This window comes from Podarcis gaigeae (assembly GCF_964106915.1).
Source record: "Podarcis gaigeae genome assembly, chromosome: 10".
Taxonomy (NCBI): Eukaryota; Metazoa; Chordata; class Lepidosauria; order Squamata; family Lacertidae; genus Podarcis; species Podarcis gaigeae.
Window position 1 is genome coordinate 75,642,597 of NC_139686.1, and position 17,287 is coordinate 75,659,883.

General features: G+C 39.7%; 1 protein-coding gene across 7 annotated transcripts in view; it reads right to left on the reverse strand.

The window, feature by feature from the left end:
- Positions 1 to 17,287, reverse strand: part of ITPR2 (inositol 1,4,5-trisphosphate receptor type 2) — a 322,485-nt gene that overhangs the window by 155,432 nt on the left and 149,766 nt on the right. For all 7 annotated transcript variants that reach the window (XR_014555821.1, XM_083701231.1, XM_083701230.1 and 4 more), the window contains 2 exons: positions 14,232 to 14,357; positions 4,842 to 4,970 (listed from right to left, as the gene is read on the reverse strand). Coding sequence is in view for 6 of the 7 variants with exons in the window: in XM_083701231.1 (XP_083557357.1) it covers positions 4,842 to 4,970; positions 14,232 to 14,357 (255 nt within the window). In the remaining variant the exon portion in view is untranslated. The remainder of the gene's footprint in view (positions 1 to 4,841; positions 4,971 to 14,231; positions 14,358 to 17,287) is intronic.

The window sequence follows — 17,287 nt, forward strand, 5'->3', positions numbered from 1 at the left end:
TGAAACAAAAATAACATCTTTGGAAGCACACTCATTTTGATTGTTGAAATTCTGCCCCAGAAAGAAAATTTCATCCTGCCCCAAACTTCCATATCTTTCTTAATTCCACACCGGTACATAGTTGTTTTGAAATAAGTCAATATTTTTTGGAGTTAACCAAATTCCCAAATATTTTACCTTCTTAGCCACTTCAATCCTTGTTTCTCGTTGCATTTCTTCTATAAGAGTCTGATCCATATTCTTAACCATAACCTTGGTTTTTCTCTTATTTAATATTAATCCGGCCACCATGCCAAATTGGTCAATCTCATTTAACACCTCATTTAAGCTGTTTATAGGGTCTTCTATCGTTATTACCAGGTCATCAGCAAAGGCTTTAACTTTGTATTCATTTTGACCTACTGTCACCCCTTTTATTAGTTCGTTTCGTCTAATTGAACTCAACAGGACTTCCAGAACCATTATAAATAACAATGGCGAGAGAGGACACCCCTGTCTTGTACCTTTCCGTATCTTCACTTCCTCTGTGAGTACATTGTTCACAATCAATTTCGCTCATTGCTCTGAATAAATTGCCCTTATTCCATTATAAAAATCATTTCCCACTTCCATCATTTCTAAATTTTTCAGCATAAATTCCCACGATATATTATCAAATGCCTTCTCCGCGTCTACAAACATTAATATCACTTGTTTCTCATTCCTAGCCGTCAGATATTCCAGTATATTTATTATATTTCTCACATTGTCTTTCATCTGCCTGCCTGGAAGGAAACCTGCCTGATCTTCATGAATAAATTCTTGCAGTATCTTTTTTAGTCTTTTTGCTAATATACCAGAAAAAATCTTATAGTCTGTATTCAGCAATGAGATCGGCCTATAATTCTTCACTTGTGTTAAGTCGGAATCTTGCTTCAGAATAAGTGTAATAAAGGCTTCTTTCCACATTTCCGGGATGTCCTGTTGTTTCATGATATCATTCATAACTTCTTTCAATGGTACCGTCAGGGTATGCCTCAGTTCTTTGTAATAACTCGATGTAAAACCATCCGGTCCTGGTGCCTTTCCTTTTTTCAGTTCTTTTATAATCTCTATTATTTCCTCATTCTCAATTGGGGTGTTCAGTCTGTCTTTTCTGTCAGGATCTTTTGCACCTTTTTTCCTCGTAAAAATCTTTCTATTTTCTTCATATTATTCTTTTCTCTGTTTCTATACAAATGATTATAAAAGTCCAAGAATCCTTTTCTGATACCTTTCGGGCTTTCTATCTCTTCTCCATCCACAATGATTTTGTTGATTGTACTTTGTTCTTTTCTTTTCTTAATTTGCCATGCGAGCCATTTGCCTGATTTGTTGGCGAACTCAAAATTTCTTTGTCTTAGCTTTTTAATATTCCATGACACCTCTTAATTTATAATCATTGCGAACTGCGTTTGCAGGGCTTTGATATTTTGTTTTATTTTTACATTGTTCGGTTTCTTAATTAGTTTTTGTTCATTGTCCGTTATTCGTCTTAATATTTCCTTCTTTCCTTTCTCTCTATTCTTGTTTTTAATCACATTCTGTTGGATGAAGAACCCTCTCATTACCGCCTTACTTGCATCCCAAACTGTACTCATCTTTGTGCTTTTGTTCATATTGTCTATGAAATATTCCATCAACTTTCTCCATGCTTCTTGTATGATTTTTTGATTGTCCAAAAGGTAATCATTTAGTCTCCATCTAAATGATCTTTCTTCATAGCCTTTAATCTCCAATTTTATCGGACTATGGTCCGAAATTACTCTTGGCTGTATTTCTATTTGTCGGATTCTTGAGGTTAGTTCATTTGAGACCCAAATTTGATCTATTCTTGACATCAACTGATTTGGTTCCGAATAAAATGTAAACTGTTTTTCCAATGGATGTCTAAGTCTCCAAACATCAATTAAATTACAGTTTTTCACCAAGGAAAAAAAAGTCTTAGGTAATTTCCCTTCTCTACTGGCTTCTTTGTCTCTTAATCTGTCCATTTCCATTGATACTACTCCGTTCATATCCCCCATTAGTATCACTTTTTGATCCATATATTCAAACAGTCTTTCTTCCAAGTTTCTATAGAAATCAGTCTTATTTCCATTAGGTGCATAGATCCCGACAATTATTAATTTTTCGCCCTACCATTTGACCTGTATTGCAATTATTCTTCCTTCTTTTCTTCCTATCGTTCATTCCATTAATGTTCCAATTCCATAGTTTCAACGCCATGTTATCTTCCTAATTAAAAATTATTTTATTTATTTATTCTTTATAAGCTGTCCTCTTCTTGTTCTTCCCCTTCTTGTTCCTCATCCGTCTCTCCATTCTTCTTCTGCTTTTCTTCCAGAAACTTCCCCCCTAGAGGCCCAATTCCTCCCACTGCTCCTCCTTCTTCTTCCTCTTCTTCCATTAACTCTTTGTAGCGCCTCTGAAATTTGCCTGTTTCCTCTGGACTAGTAAGTCTGTGTCTCTTGCTTTTATAAACAAAGGAAATCCCCTGTGGGAATTCCCATTTGAATTCAATCGTATTCTTCTTGAGAATTTGGACCAATGGTTTGTACGGGTCTCTTCGTTTCAGCAGTCTGACTGGGATGTCTTTAAAGATAATTATATAACTCCCATCGATGTTCAATCTTTTTTCTCTATTTTTTTGGAGTATTAAATTTCTCATATCTCTATCCTTGAAGGTAATCAAACAATCTCCAGGAACTTTCCTTGATTTAGTTGTTATTACTCTCATCCTGAATACATTCTGCACAGTTCTCTCAACTTCTTCCTTTTGTAGTTCCAACCATTGTGCAATCTCGGTTACTAATTTATCTCTGATATTTTCACCTTGCGCCTCAGGCACCGCTCTCAGCCTGAGATTCACTTGCCGCTGCCTCAATTCATTCATGGCAATTGCATCCCATATCTCCTCCTGTGACTTATTTACTTCCGATAGTCCCGCTTTAATTTTCTCTTCTTCGTGCTTCACTTCCTTCATTTCAGCCCTTGTCTTCTTCATTCCTTCTTCTAAGGATTGTGTTCTTTTAGAAACGTCTTTAATTTGACCTTTCAATTCTTTTACTGTTTCATCAATTTTTTGGTCTATTTTCCCAATTCTCGTGTCTACCTGTTCAATTCTAGTATCCACATGCTCCAATTTGTCTAATTTCTGCAAACATATTTAATATTTCTCCTTTAAAATCTGATTCAGGCTTTGAACCTCTTCTATCTCCTGGTGTTCCTCCCTCCCCTCCTTTCTTCGGTGGATGAGACATTCCCGCAAATACCCTTTAACCATGGTTAAAGGGCATCTATAAAACATTTTCATTACATTTTCCTTCAACCCCATGCATGCAGTAAATTTTAGACTTTCCTTCCATAATTTTTCCCAATCTTCAAATTGAATGTTGTATCCAAAATCTTTGGCCCACTGTATCATTACTGATTTAACCTCTTCATCTTTCGTTAACCATTCTAACAATATCTTATACATTTTTGACAGAGTTTTATATTCATTGTTTATTATCTCTGTTTAGAACTTTCTGCATATCCACTTTCCTTTATATCTTTTTTAAGGATTTCATTTACCTGGAAATAATGCAACCAGTCATACACATAATCTTTAACATACTCATATGGTTTTAGTTTCCATTTTCCTCCTTTAGTTATTAATTATGAGGCCCATTTCCAAATATATACTTTTGGGGGCTGAAAGGCAGGGTGGAAATGTTTTTATGGAAAAAAATATATATAAGTTGAATTTTTCTTACGAGTACAGAGCTAGGGATTATGTCCCTCTCTCAGTCTCTCTCTCTCTCTCTCTCTGTGTGTGTGTGTGAGAGAGAGAGAGAGAGAGAGAGAGAGAGAGAGAATTCAGCAGTGTTTATTTTTGGTTATTGGTTTGTTAATGTTGTTTTGTGGGTTATGTGTGCTGTGAATATGACTTTTTTGTTGTGGTTGTGATGTTTACCTTTTTTCAGTTGTTTTGTTAATCGTATTTTGTAGAAAATGGTTGTTTTACCAATGATTGCTGAATATTCTATAAGATTTATGCTGTAATTGTGAAGTTTTGTTATATTACTGTTTTTATTATTTGTGAGCCACTTTGTGATTCATGTGACTGAAAAGCGGCACAGAAAGATAATAAATGAAAATGAAATAAAATGAAATGAAATTGTTTTATAGATTTCTTCCTGTTTACAAAGGGGTGGGGACAAGCAAATAGTTTCACCAATGAAAAAAACGTTCCTGTGAATGCATGGATTGCTAACTTCCTGTCACATGTGAGACCATGGAATAGTAGTCTGAAATAAACATGTATCACACATTTCAAATTTGCAGATGACACCTAACTGGGAGGGGTAGCTAATGCCACAGAAGACCGAATCAGAATTCAAAATGACCTTAACAGATTGGAGAACTGGGCACAAGCTAACAAAATGAATTTCAATAGTGACAAACATACGGTTCTGCACTTAGGCAGGAAGAAGCAAATGCACAAATATAGGATGGGGGACACATGGCTTACTAGCAGTACATTTGAAAAGGATCTAGGGGTCTTGGTGAACAACAAGCTTAACGCGAGTCAACAGTGTGATGCAGCAGCAAAAAGAAACAATGCTGCTATTCTAGGCTGCATCAACATAAGCATAGTGTTCAGGTCAAGGGAAGTCATAGCACCAGTCTATTCTGCCTTGGTCAGACCCCACCTGGAATACTATGTCCAATTCTGGGCACCACAATTTAAGAAGGGTGTTGACAAGCTGGAGCATATGCAGAGGAGGGCAACCAAAATGATCAAGGGTCTGGAAAATTCTATGATTCTAAGTCTTTACCTGGAGGCTTGTGCTGTTGTCTGAAAATGGAGAACTGAAGAAACCACTCACTATGCTCATTACTGATTCTGTGACATACTTCTCCAGAGATGCATCTGCATGTTTTCTGTCCGTGGTTGTGTTACAAACCTAGAGCAGACAGAGGAACTGCATGAAGAATGTGTGAAAACAGCAGCTCCCATCCATCACACCCCCCCCAATTTTTATTCAATGTAAAACAAAAGCAAAAAACCACCACCCCTCCTTATACAGTAGGTGATACCAAACATGGAACAATAAAGCTCCATTTCACAGGGTTCAGATCACTAACATGAGTCACTTTTTTACATTTAAAGCAAATTTTCAGTTATCATGAACACATGTGCTTGGCTTCCTATTCTGCTTTTTCTAAAAAAATAAATAAGGAAAATGTTAAAAAGAAGACAGCAAAAAAAGGGATAATTCAAAAGGAAGAAAAGGAAGAAACAAAACACATATAGTGATGGTACAGAAAGGTTAATGGCACAAGGATGTCTTCCATTTCTCAGTCTGCATGGAGTTCTATGACATTCTGCCAGATAACTGAAATTTATCATCTGTTTCTGCTTTTTAAGTAAAATATTCATTTATGAGCTACAAGATCTAAGAGGCCATTCTTCTGTAACAAGACACCTGGGAGATTTCCACCTCTGTAGAATGATACAGTGCCATACTTACAGCCACAAAGGAAGACCTGGCTGTCTGTTCACAAATTGTTAGAAAGCAGCTGCTAAAAAGGGTTGGATGTGCCTTCATCATATGAGAGGTCAGTTGTGGATGCACTGTTGGAACTAAATACATGCAACAGATGTGCAATTTTCTGCACAGTAGTGAGCAGAACACATAACTAAAAACAAGCTATTTAGGTCAGGAGTACCAACTTGAATAAAATATTGGGGGGAGGTGCCCCACATAATTGATCACAAAACACGCACCATTTGAACAACAATGTTCATCAACTTATGGTCCCCCTCAAATATTTCATTGGGGGGGATGAAGGGCATTGGCCCCTAGAGTTGGCTCCTATGATCTAGATCAAGTGAAGGTCTCTCCTTATAGACTGGGCAAATGAAACTCCCAAGCTATTACTGAATTGCATGTGCTCCAAAACTGTGAAAACCTTGTTTATTATAGAGCTTGACTGCTACTGAAGGTATGAAGTTGTGCCACAAAAGATTCTTCTGCCCTGGACCACTGTGCTTCCCAATAAAACATGTGATGCCCTTCTTAGGATATGTGCACACTCTCACACACACACTGAGAGGATGTCATGCTTAAGGGATTAGGCCTCTGAGTAAACATAAAGAGTAAGGATATCAAGGCACAAAATATTCTGATGCGCCTGAGGAGAAACTTTCTCTCAATAAAGTCTTCCTGATTTGCTAAGGACTGGCAGTATCTGAAAGCAATAAGGGAAAAACACATAGAGCAGCAGCAACTGAAGGGCCCTATCTCTAAATGATTGGGGAGCTTTTGCAACATTCATTCTTGATGCTAAACGCATACTCCAAGTCCTGAAAGCAAGGTAAAAGTTATGTATTCAAAACATATGGTCTGTGCCTCCATCTAAAATAACTCTCTTCTCCCCTCCCTGCTTCTCTGAATATTTTTTTTTTAAATAAATATTTATTAAAGTTTTTTTGATACAAATACCCAAATAATAAACAACATTGCTTATATCAAAACGTGGTTTCATCACTTCTTTGGACTCCCTCACGTCTCCCGCTCCCACTTACATCGTTAAAAAATTTTTCCAAGCAAATTATCAACTTGTTTACAATCTTGTATCCACTCATTTATATACAATCTAGCGATTCTCCAAAAGGTTTGTGTTTTCTTTAACCTCACTTATAATCAAATTCAATCTAATTTAGTGGTGGCCAATTATTTATAATCTAGCATCCTTCTTAACATTCAAACAAATTACAATGTTTTTGTAAGTACATCTTAAATTTCTTCCAGTCTTCCTCAATCCTCTCTTCTCCCAGGTCTCGGATTCTGCCAGTCATCTCGGCCAGTTGCATATAGTCCATCAGCTGCATCTGCCACTCTTCCAGTGTGGGTAGATCTTGCGTTTTCCAGTTCTTGGCGATAAGTATCCTTGCTGCCGTTGTTGCGTACAGAAAAAATGTTCGGTCCTTCTTTAACACCTTCTGGCTGACAATACCCAGAAGGAAGGCCTCTGGTTTCTTAGTGAAGGTATACTTAAATACCTTTTTCAACTCATTATATATCATTTCCCAGAAGGCCTTCACTTTAGGGCAAGTCCACCAGAGATGAAAGAATGTTCCTTCATTTTCCTTACATTTCCAACATTTATTGTCAGACGAATGGTATATTTTGGCAAGTTTAACTGGGGTCATGTACCACCTATACATCATTTTCATTACATTTTCCTTCAGAGCATTACATGCGGTGAAGTTCAACCCAGTGGTCCACAACCTTTCCCAGTCCTCAAACATAATGTTATGCCCAATGTCCTGTGCCCATTTTATCATAGCCGATTTAACCGTTTCGTCTTGTGTATTCCATTTTAACAGCAAGTTGTACATTCTAGATAGTACCTTAATCTTTGGTTCTAGCAATTCTGTTTCCAATTTCGATTTCTCCACCTGGAACCCTAACTTTCTGTCATTTTTAAAAACTTCTTTAATCTGAGCGTAATGTAACCAGTCTCGCACTTTATCCTTCATTTTCTCCAAACTCTGCAATTTCCAATTGTCTCCATCTTTTTCTAATATTTCCCAATATTTTGGCCATTTGGCCTCCATATTGGGTCTTTTTCGGGCCTTAGCTTCCAGAGGCGAAAGCCACCTCGGAGTCTTGTTTTCCAACAAGTCTTTGTATTTTATCCAGACATTAAATACTGCTTTCCTGACAATATGGTTCTTAAAGGCCTTATTGATCTTGACTTTGTCATACCATAAGTATGCATGCCAACCAAAAGCATTGTTAAAACCTTCCAGGTCCAACACGTCAGTGTCTTCAAGAAGTAGCCAGTCTTTTAGCCAGCAGAAAGCTGCGGCTTCATAGTACAGTTTTAAGTCTGGCAGGGCGAAGCCCCCTCTTTCTTTCGCATCAGTTAATATCTTAAACTTAATTCTGGGCTTTTTGCCCTGCCAGACAAATTTAGAAATATCTCTCTGCCACTTCCGGAAGCACTCCGTCCTGTCCACAATTTGCAATGTTTGAAACAAAAACAACATCTTAGGCAATACATTCATCTTAATAGCAGCAATTCGGCCTAGCAAAGAAAGCTTCAATTTTGACCAACTGTCCAAGTCTCTCTTAATTTCAGACCAACATTTTTCATAATTATCCTTAAATAGACTCAGATTTTTTGCTGTTATGTTTACCCCTAGGTACTTTACTTTTTTAACCACAGTTAGTTCTGTTTCTCTCTGAAACCGTTCTGACTCTGTATCTGTCAAGTTTTTCCCCAACACCTTGGTTTTCTGTTTATTTAGTTTAAATCCCGCCACCCGACCAAAGTCTTGAATAAGTTGTAATACTCTTTTTGTACTAGATTCTGGCTCCTGCAAGGTCAAAACTAGGTCATCTGCAAAAGCTTTAAGTTATATTGTTTCGCTCCGACCTGAATCCCTTGCACCGACCGGTCCCCTCTAATCCTATTCAAAAGCACCTCCAGGACCGAAATGAATAGCAGAGGGGAAATCGGGCAGCCTTGTCGTGTACCTTTTTCAATTTTAAACTCTTCTGTAACCACATTGTTAACTATCAATTTTGCCTTCTGCTCTGAATATATTGCATCAATCCCATTCTCAAAACCCCGTCCCACTCCCATTTCTTTTAAATTTCCCTTCATAAATTTCCAAGAGATATTATCAAAGGCCTTCTCCGCGTCTATGAAAATTAGGACTGCTTTTATGTTTATGTCTGTTTGCAAAAGTTCCAAAATGTCAATAATGTTTCTTGTATTAGCAAACATGTGTCTACCTGGGAGAAAGCCTGCCTGATCTTTATGGATTACTTCATTTAGAACTTTTTTAAATCTTCTTGCCAGAACGTCTGCAAATATTTTGTAATCCACATTTAAAAGGGAGATGGGACGATAGTTCTTAAGTTGTGTCTTTTCAGATTCCGATTTGGGTATCAATGTGATGAAAGCTTCTTTCCACGATTCCGGCGCCCTCTTCCCCTCTATAATTTCATTGCTGACCTCCATCAGTGGTTGTATCAGATAGTCTTTTAATGTCTTGTAATACTTGGAGGTCAACCCGTCTGGTCCTGGAGATTTGCCCAATTGCATGTTCTGAATGGCTTGTTCAATCTCTTGTCGTGTTATTTTACTACTCAGGAGTGATCTATTTTCTTGTGAGAGTTTTTTAAGTCCATTTTTTCCCAAGAATTGTTTAATCTCTACTTCATCCTGCGGCCCTTGAGTGTATAATTTTTTAAAATATTTCTGAAAACATTTTCTAATCTCCACGGGGTTCTGGATGTTTCTTCCTTCAATTTCCAAATTCGTAACTGTATTTAATTTTTGTCTCTTCTTCAACTGCCACGCTAGCAGTTTCCCACATTTGTTTGCCGATTCAAAGGTTTTTTGTTTCATTAGTTTAATCTTCCACTCTATTTCCTGATTTATCAGTTTAGAATATTGTGCTTGATGAAGTTTAATTTCTCTCAGAATCGGCTGTGACTTCGGATTTAATCTTAACTTCTTTTCTAATTCTTTGATTTTCTCCAAAATCTTGTCTTTCCTCTCATTTTGTGTCCTTTTCTTTACAGCATTCTGTTGTATCAAGAACCCCCTCATCACGGCTTTGCTTGCGTCCCAAATAGTTCTTTTTTCCACCGTAGTGTTCATATTTATCTCAAAGTAGTCCTTCAGAGTTTTTTGGGCCTTCTTAATGATCTCCTGATCTCTAAACAAGTTGTCATTCATCTTCCATCTAAAGGAACCGGTTGGTAATAGTGTCATATCCATTTTCAATGCATTATGGTCGGAGCAGGTCTTTGGGCAGATTTCCACCTTTCTGACCTTGGGTGCCAGACCTCTAGTTATCCATATTTGGTCGATTCTTGTCCAAGTCAGCTGGGCTTCAGAGAAAAATGTTCCTTCTCTTCCCAAGGGGTTTCTCACTCTCCAGATGTCAATCCAATCCATATTGTCTGTCATTTCAAAGAAGGTCTTTGGTAGTCTTCCGTCTTTTGTGACGTTTTGGCTTTGTGACTTATCCATGTTAGTTGATACGACCCCATTCATATCTCCCATCATGATGATGTTGTTATAGTCCAGATAGTCCAGCATAATCTCATGCAACTTCTTATAAAATTCCGATTTACCTTCATTCGGAGCATAAATTCCTAATATCAGGATTTTCTCTCCTTGATGTTGTATTTCGATTGCCAAAATTCTTCCATGTTCATCTTTAAATAGAAATTTGGGTGAAAGACTCTCTTTTGCATATATCACCACGCCTCTCTTCTTTACTGTGTCCGAAGATATGAATTCCTGGCCGAGCCTTTTATTTATTAATACTTTTCTGTGGAGCCTAGTCACATGTGTTTCTTGTAAACAAATAATGTCCAATTGTTCCTTTTTTAATATGTGAAAAATTTTCCTCCTTTTTTCCGGAATGTTACAGCTATTTATGTTCCAACTTAAAAGTTGCAGAGACATCCTGAATAAATCTGGTTATTTTCCTTGGGGTGGTACTTTGTTCTCCGGGTCTTTAGGGTCCAATGGTGCAGGTACCCCTGGTGGTTCAGGCCCCGTGGGTAGTTCAAGTCCTTTATGAAGGTCCTCTCCGTATACAGTCAGAAACTTATCTCTATCTTCCAATGTTCTAATTTTGATCTTCTTCCCTCTGAAAGTAAAAGATAATCCTTGGGGAAAGTCCCACCTGAAGATGATTGAGTTGCTCCTCAACAATTTTACTAATTCCAAATAATCAGATCTAAGGTCTAACAGTTGTTTAGGGATGTCCCTGTAAATTTCAATTCTTTTGTCCGAAATGTCCAGTGACTTTCCGTAATGCAGGCCCAAAATCTTGTCCCTTTCCTCCTTTGATCTCAACGTAATCAAACAGTCTCTGGGCTTCTCTTTTTTTATAAGTCTTCCAAGCCTGAAAGCTGATACAATTTTAAAGTCTTTTTCCTCTAGGTTCCAAAACTTGGGAGAATTCTTTAGTCAGAAACTCAGCTAGGTTGCCTTCTTCCACTTCTGGTATCGACCTTATCCTTAAGTTGGTCTCCCTGTTCCGAAGTTCTATCATAGAAAGATAGGTCTGATGTTCACCTACTTGTTTACTGAGTGGTCTTACCTCTTTTTCCAACTCTCCCAGTCTTTGGCTGGTATCCTCAACCAATTTCTGATTTTCACCTGCAGCCTCCTTCAGTTCTCCAATTGCTTGAGCATTCTGTGCAACTTGTCCAGATAATCTATTTAAACATTCTGTATTTTGATCAATTTTGGCTGTTTGCTGATCAACTTTTCTGTCTAAAGACTCCAATTTTTCAAGAATTCTCTCTAAAATAGAGCCAGTTGCTCCTGAGGCCATATCTTCCAATTGTAATTCCTCAGTTTCTCCCTCCCCTGCCCGTGGCAGAGAAGCAGCTTCTTCCTCCGAGGGCAAAGTAGGCACAGATGATCTACGTGCCTGAGAGGCTGCGGTTAAAGTTGTTAAAGTTGTTTGTCTAGTTCTTGGTCCCTTTTTTCTAGCGCCACTCATTCCAAAGTTATCTAAAAGTCAAGGTCAAGCTGAGTTGTTCCCATGAGAAAACAACGGCCCAGATGGTGGCAGTCAAACAGGAGGCCGGGAAAAGGAAAGTAAAACAATGTCACTGCTGTAAATCCCAAATCCTCTAGGGGGAGCTTAAAATGTCTTTAGGGAAGAGATCAATTCCAATAAAGTTAGTAAAATCTAATTTAATATCCAGGAACCTTCAATAAAGTGGATTTTGCAGAGTTAGTATTTAAAAAGTCACAATGTTTCAGACAGTGCTTACTGGTATTCCAAGAGGTGCTTCAAAGTTTCCAGTTCAAACTCCCTCAGATTGTTTCAAAGTTTAAGTTCAAAGTATCCAACCCTGCAGACTGGCTGCTCAGTTACTCAGGCAGTTCCAGCACCTGGGTTTTTTGCTTAAGTTGTAATCCAAATAGAAGAAAGGTAACACAGTCCAAATGAAAGTCATAAAATCAATTGCGTAAAATCCTTATTCTGCTTAGAAGTAATTTCCATGGATGCCCAGATCAGTTAAGTAAAAGTTCACTCTTTGCCTCCACTCCTCCAGCTCTTTACTTTCAAGTTCAGTGTTAGCGGAAGATGGACTTCCTGTTTTTCGTCACTCCGCTTTCAGCCAAATTCAATGTTTTTGAGTCTCCAAATTTTGTAAAGTCCTTATTTACTCACGGGTTGTTGTTTTCTGAATCAGCAGTTTCAGGAAGAGAGGTCAGCGCTCACCGGCAACAGCAACGCGGCTTCGCTCCGTTGACCGCGAAACAACCCACAGCGCCGCTACCCCCTCCACGATCCGGAGCCCCTTACGGGGTTCCTTCAACGTTTTGGAGGTAGCTCCTGGCGCCCGCCGGGTCCCGAGACCACAGGCTTCTGCCGCCTGTGGTTTTTCAAAGTGGGTCTCCGCTTCGCCGCAGTGGACGACCCTTTCTCAGCGGAGCTTCCCTCTCCCGGTTAGAAGAGGGCAGCCATTGCCATTCGCGCCGCCTCCGGAAGTCCCTGCTTCTCTGAATAAATAAACTCAGTAATCTAGAAGGCTTGGGTAGCTCGAACCACACAAGGCTCCATGAAAACAGAATAGAAGAGAGCACTTTTGACATTCTACTCTAATGGATGGGCTGGGTAGCAAGAAAAACAAGGAACAGAGAAAATAGAAGGAATGTTATCAGACAGCTACTAGAAATGCTTTCAAAGAGAAACACGAACACTTTGGGGTGAATTAAATGATACCACTGAAAGTTAGTGCCAGATGCTGGTGATGGTTGCTCGTGAGGCAGGACTCCCACCTGTCTTTTACAGGCTTTATTTTGGTGCAAACTATTTACAGTGCATAACCCCTAAGTCCATGACCGTCTTAGCCACTAGCAGATTCTGGGAGTGGCCCCTTCCGGCTTTTCCCCCAACATAAGAACTTGGACACCCCAAATCTCCGCCTCCCCTCCTTATGTTTCACCCCTCTGTGCAAGCAGGGCAACAGAAGCGTGTGTGTCTCCTGGCCAGCCGTGCTAGGTGAGGCGCTTGGGCTCTCAGTAGCATCTTCGAGCCTTCCCTCCACCAGGCTACTTCCTTTCCCCTTTGCTCTGCTGAGGAGCTGCTTCTCAGAATCCGTGGAGGTTCCCTGTATCCCCCGCCTCTTTCCCCATTCTGATGGCAGTCCCCTGATAGTTAGGAATAATTTTCTCTTATTTTACTTTACAAATAAGTGACTACCTCAAGCATCACAATAACTTGATGCAAGGCAACATCAGTCATGTTTGCTAAATGGTCAATATGGATTTTGGCAACAGACCTTTGCATTGTGCCACTTGTGCTAATTCTACACCTGAGGCCAAAGAAGGTCTGTGGATATTCCTCTTGGGAGGATGATCTGTGCCAGTTTAGGAGTGCACAATCTTTCATGACAAACATATTAGATGGGGGAAGGGGAGGAAATGCTGCCCTCTGTAAATTGGACATGTTAAAGCACAGAAAATCCTTCAGAGTAATAAAAGTATGCTCTGTAGTTTCAACTAACCAGCAGCTTCAAAAGTGATGCATGAAACAGTTCAGTGGGTTTACCTGAGGGCTTCCTGAAGACATGTGAACAAAAATTAAAAGACAGTAGCCGGGGGGTGGGGACACCCCCAACCCTCAAACTGGTAATAAAAAATGCACACAGAGGCACACTGGCTTTCCTGCTGTATAAAAAGAGCAAGAGGGCTGGGTTGAATTCATGCTACTCTGATACTGACTGAGGCACCAGAAGGACTGAGAAATTTCATCTCTACTTTGAACTGTCACTTAAGAACTTTATGGAGCCACCGAAAATACGTAAGCACTTGCTTTTCTAATTGTTAGCTTTAGCAAATACTCTGCACCCTCAACACAGAGTAGCCCAGTGCTCCTCTCTGTGGGTATTGGTTCCTCCAACGTCAGGAGAGAAGTGCCAGGCCTCGTTGTGCTGGGGGTGTCTGCGTGGGGGCACCTGCTTTGCGCCCCCTCATTAATACGTACCTGGGGCCACAGCCCATCTGGTACCCCACATTGTAGGTCCCTCGTTCCAGTGACTCATGAAAAAATAAACATATATTTAACTTAAAACAGAAACATAAAACTCCAGCCCACTGCCTTTAATAAAGATTATTAATGATTCAATATTAATCAATATTTAATGATTCATAAAACTTACCCTTGCCATATCAACAAGAAAGTTTTCAAATAGTTTCCAGATGTGGTTACTGGTGTAGATTTCCTTCATTTCCACCTCAGTGTCTACATAGCAATGATTGACAAAGTTCACATATGCTATCTTCACCTGGAACATAATATTTTTTAAAAATGAATCAGGTAAGCCAAAGTCACTACATATGTATTTTCTTGTAGTCCATAAAATACTGAGCTGGTTGGCATGTAATGGCTTACAACACAAATGTAGACCAGAGGAGCAAAACTGACACCATCTCTTCTCCAAGAGCCCAAATATTTGCAATATAAATATTGGGATTGGCACAGCTTTATGTGTGAACCAGCTCACAGTCAAAAAGACTCAGAAGTCTGACCATATTAAGATTTGACAGCTGCACTTCCCAGTGCATTTCCAAGCACAATTTGAAGTGCTGGCTTTAACCTTCAGGGCCCTAAATGCTTTGGGACCAGGTTATCAGAAAGACCATCTTTTGCTGTATTTACCAAACCAAACCTTAAGATCCTATTTGGATACCACAGGAACACACCCTCATCCTTTCTTGTGGTAGCACTGAGGTTATAAAGCTATCTTCCCAGGAAGACTCACCTGACACCATCTTTGTGGTCCTTCTGGAACTGGGTCTTACCCTTTTTATTTACCTAGGTCTTCTAAGCAACTTTAGTATTCCGGAGCTCTAATTTTTAAAATCTTTGATTTTAATCTTGGGACTGTTGTGAATTCTTGTATTTGTGGTATTTACTTAGTTTTGATATTATTATTATTGAATCATAGAATCATAGAGTTGGAAGAGACCACAAGGGCCATTGAGTCCAACCCCCTGCCAAGCAGGAAACACCATCAGAGCACTCCTGACATATGGTTGTCAAGCCTCTGCTTAAAGACCTCCAAAGAAGGAGACTCCACCACACTCCTTGGCAGCAAATTCCACTGTCAAACAGCTCTTTACTGTCAGGAAGTTCTTCCTAATGTTTAGGTGGAATCTTCTTTCTTGTAGTTTGGAACCATTGCTCCGTGTCCGCTTCTCTGGAGCAGCAGAAAACAACCTTTCTCCCTCCTCTATGTGACATCCTTTTATATATTTGAACATGGCTATCATATCACCCCTTAACCTCCTCTTCTCCAGGCTAAACATGCCCAGCTCCCTTAGCCGTTCCTCATAAGGCATCGTTTCCAGGCCTTTGACTATTTTGCTTGCCCTCCTCTGGACACGTTCCAGTTTGTCAGTGTCCTTCTTGAACTGTGGTGCCCAGAACTGGACACAGTACTCCAGGTGAGGTCTGACCAGAGCAGAATACATTGGCACTATTACTTCCCTTGATCTAGATGCTATACTCCTATTGATGCAGCCCAGAATTGCATGGGCTTTTTTAGCTGCCGTGTCACACTGTTGGCTCATGTCAAGTTTGTGGTCAACCAAGACTCCTAGATCCTTTTCACATGTACTGCTCTCAAGCCAGGTGTCACCCATCTTGTATTTGTGCCTCTCATTTATTTTGCCCAAGTGCAATACTTTACATTTCTCCCTGTTAAAATTCATCTTGTTTATTTTGGCCCAGTTCTCTAATCTGTCAAGGTCGTTTTGAAGTGTGGTCATTTTGAAGTGTGATACCAATAATTGGTATTATTGTTATATCTATTTATACCCCACCTATCTGACTGGGTTTCCCTAGCCACTCTGGGTGGCTTACAACATATCTAAAAAAAAATACAAAAATTGGTCCTTTAAAATTTGTCATTTGATAATTTTAGGTTGCATTTTATATTTACCCTGATTTGTAGTATTTATTTTAAGTCACCCAGAGAACTTCAATATTATGGAACTGCATGCAAATAGTGGAAATTATTAAGGAAACCATCTATGGAAGTGAAAGGAGGTCAACATGTATGTTTCAATATGTAATTTCAGTCTTCTACAGTGAAGTCAGATGCAAAGAATTCAACCTCACCACAATCTCCTTATGCTTCTTTAGCAATAGTTTTATTGTTTTATTTTTTAATTGTATATCAGCACAACTGCTATTCCTTGCCTTGTTCCTGTCTCTTAATATACTTAAGAGATGTTTAGGAATTGGAGTATTGACATGTCCAAGGCCTATCTATATCTATTTTGTACAAAGACACTTAATAGCACAAAATGGCAGCCTGGCCTTAGTTTAAGTGGCAAAACAAAATTGCTTGTATTATTGCCTGTTCCTGTTCTGAAATTACAACCTGGTGCCACATTAGTGTGTGGTGTAGAGCAAGGGAATCAACACTTCATTGTTTCATTCAATAAGAAATGTCTTGATTTACTTCTTTGTTAATAACAGTTTAACGCACAATAGAACTCAGTTTTCAGCCTGGCATGCTGTCTTAATTTTTTTGTTTTTAAAAACATGCACTGAAAATATTCTTATAATTATGCTTCACATTACACTTGCCAGCTTCCACCGTCACGGCAACCGCCATTGTAGCTGTCAGGGGCTTGCCATCGGAACAGGGAAGGGAGGCAAAGGGGCCGTTGGGATACAGGGAACCTCTGAAAATCTTGCGAAGCAGTTCCTCTTCCTGCGGTGGGGAAAGCCACACCTCCAGTGGGGAAGAGGGAAGGGACCAGAGGTTGCTGTTGGGAGTCCCAGCACTGCACCTTGTCAGTCGGAGGCTGGGGAAAGACCCACCTCCCGGGTAAAGGAGGGGAAAGGTCTAGAGGGATGCTGCTGGAAGCCTCGGCACCGATCCTTGCCAAGCCGGTCAGGAGGGAAGCACGCCTCTTCCGTCACCCATCTTGCGCAGAGGCATAAAACGCAAAGGAGGAAGGAAAAGGCTGGGGGCGACTAATCTCTTATGTTGGGGGAGGACCTGGAAACAACCACTCCCAGATTCTGCTAGCGATTGAGGCAGACATGAACTGATGGTTCTGCACTGTAAATAGTTTTGCACCAAAATGAAACCTGTTAAAGACAGGTCGGAGTCCTGCCTGGTTACTCATGAGCAACCACCACTGCCATCTGACAGTAGTAATCAAGAAAGAGAGGTAGGATGGGACTGGGAGAGTCAGG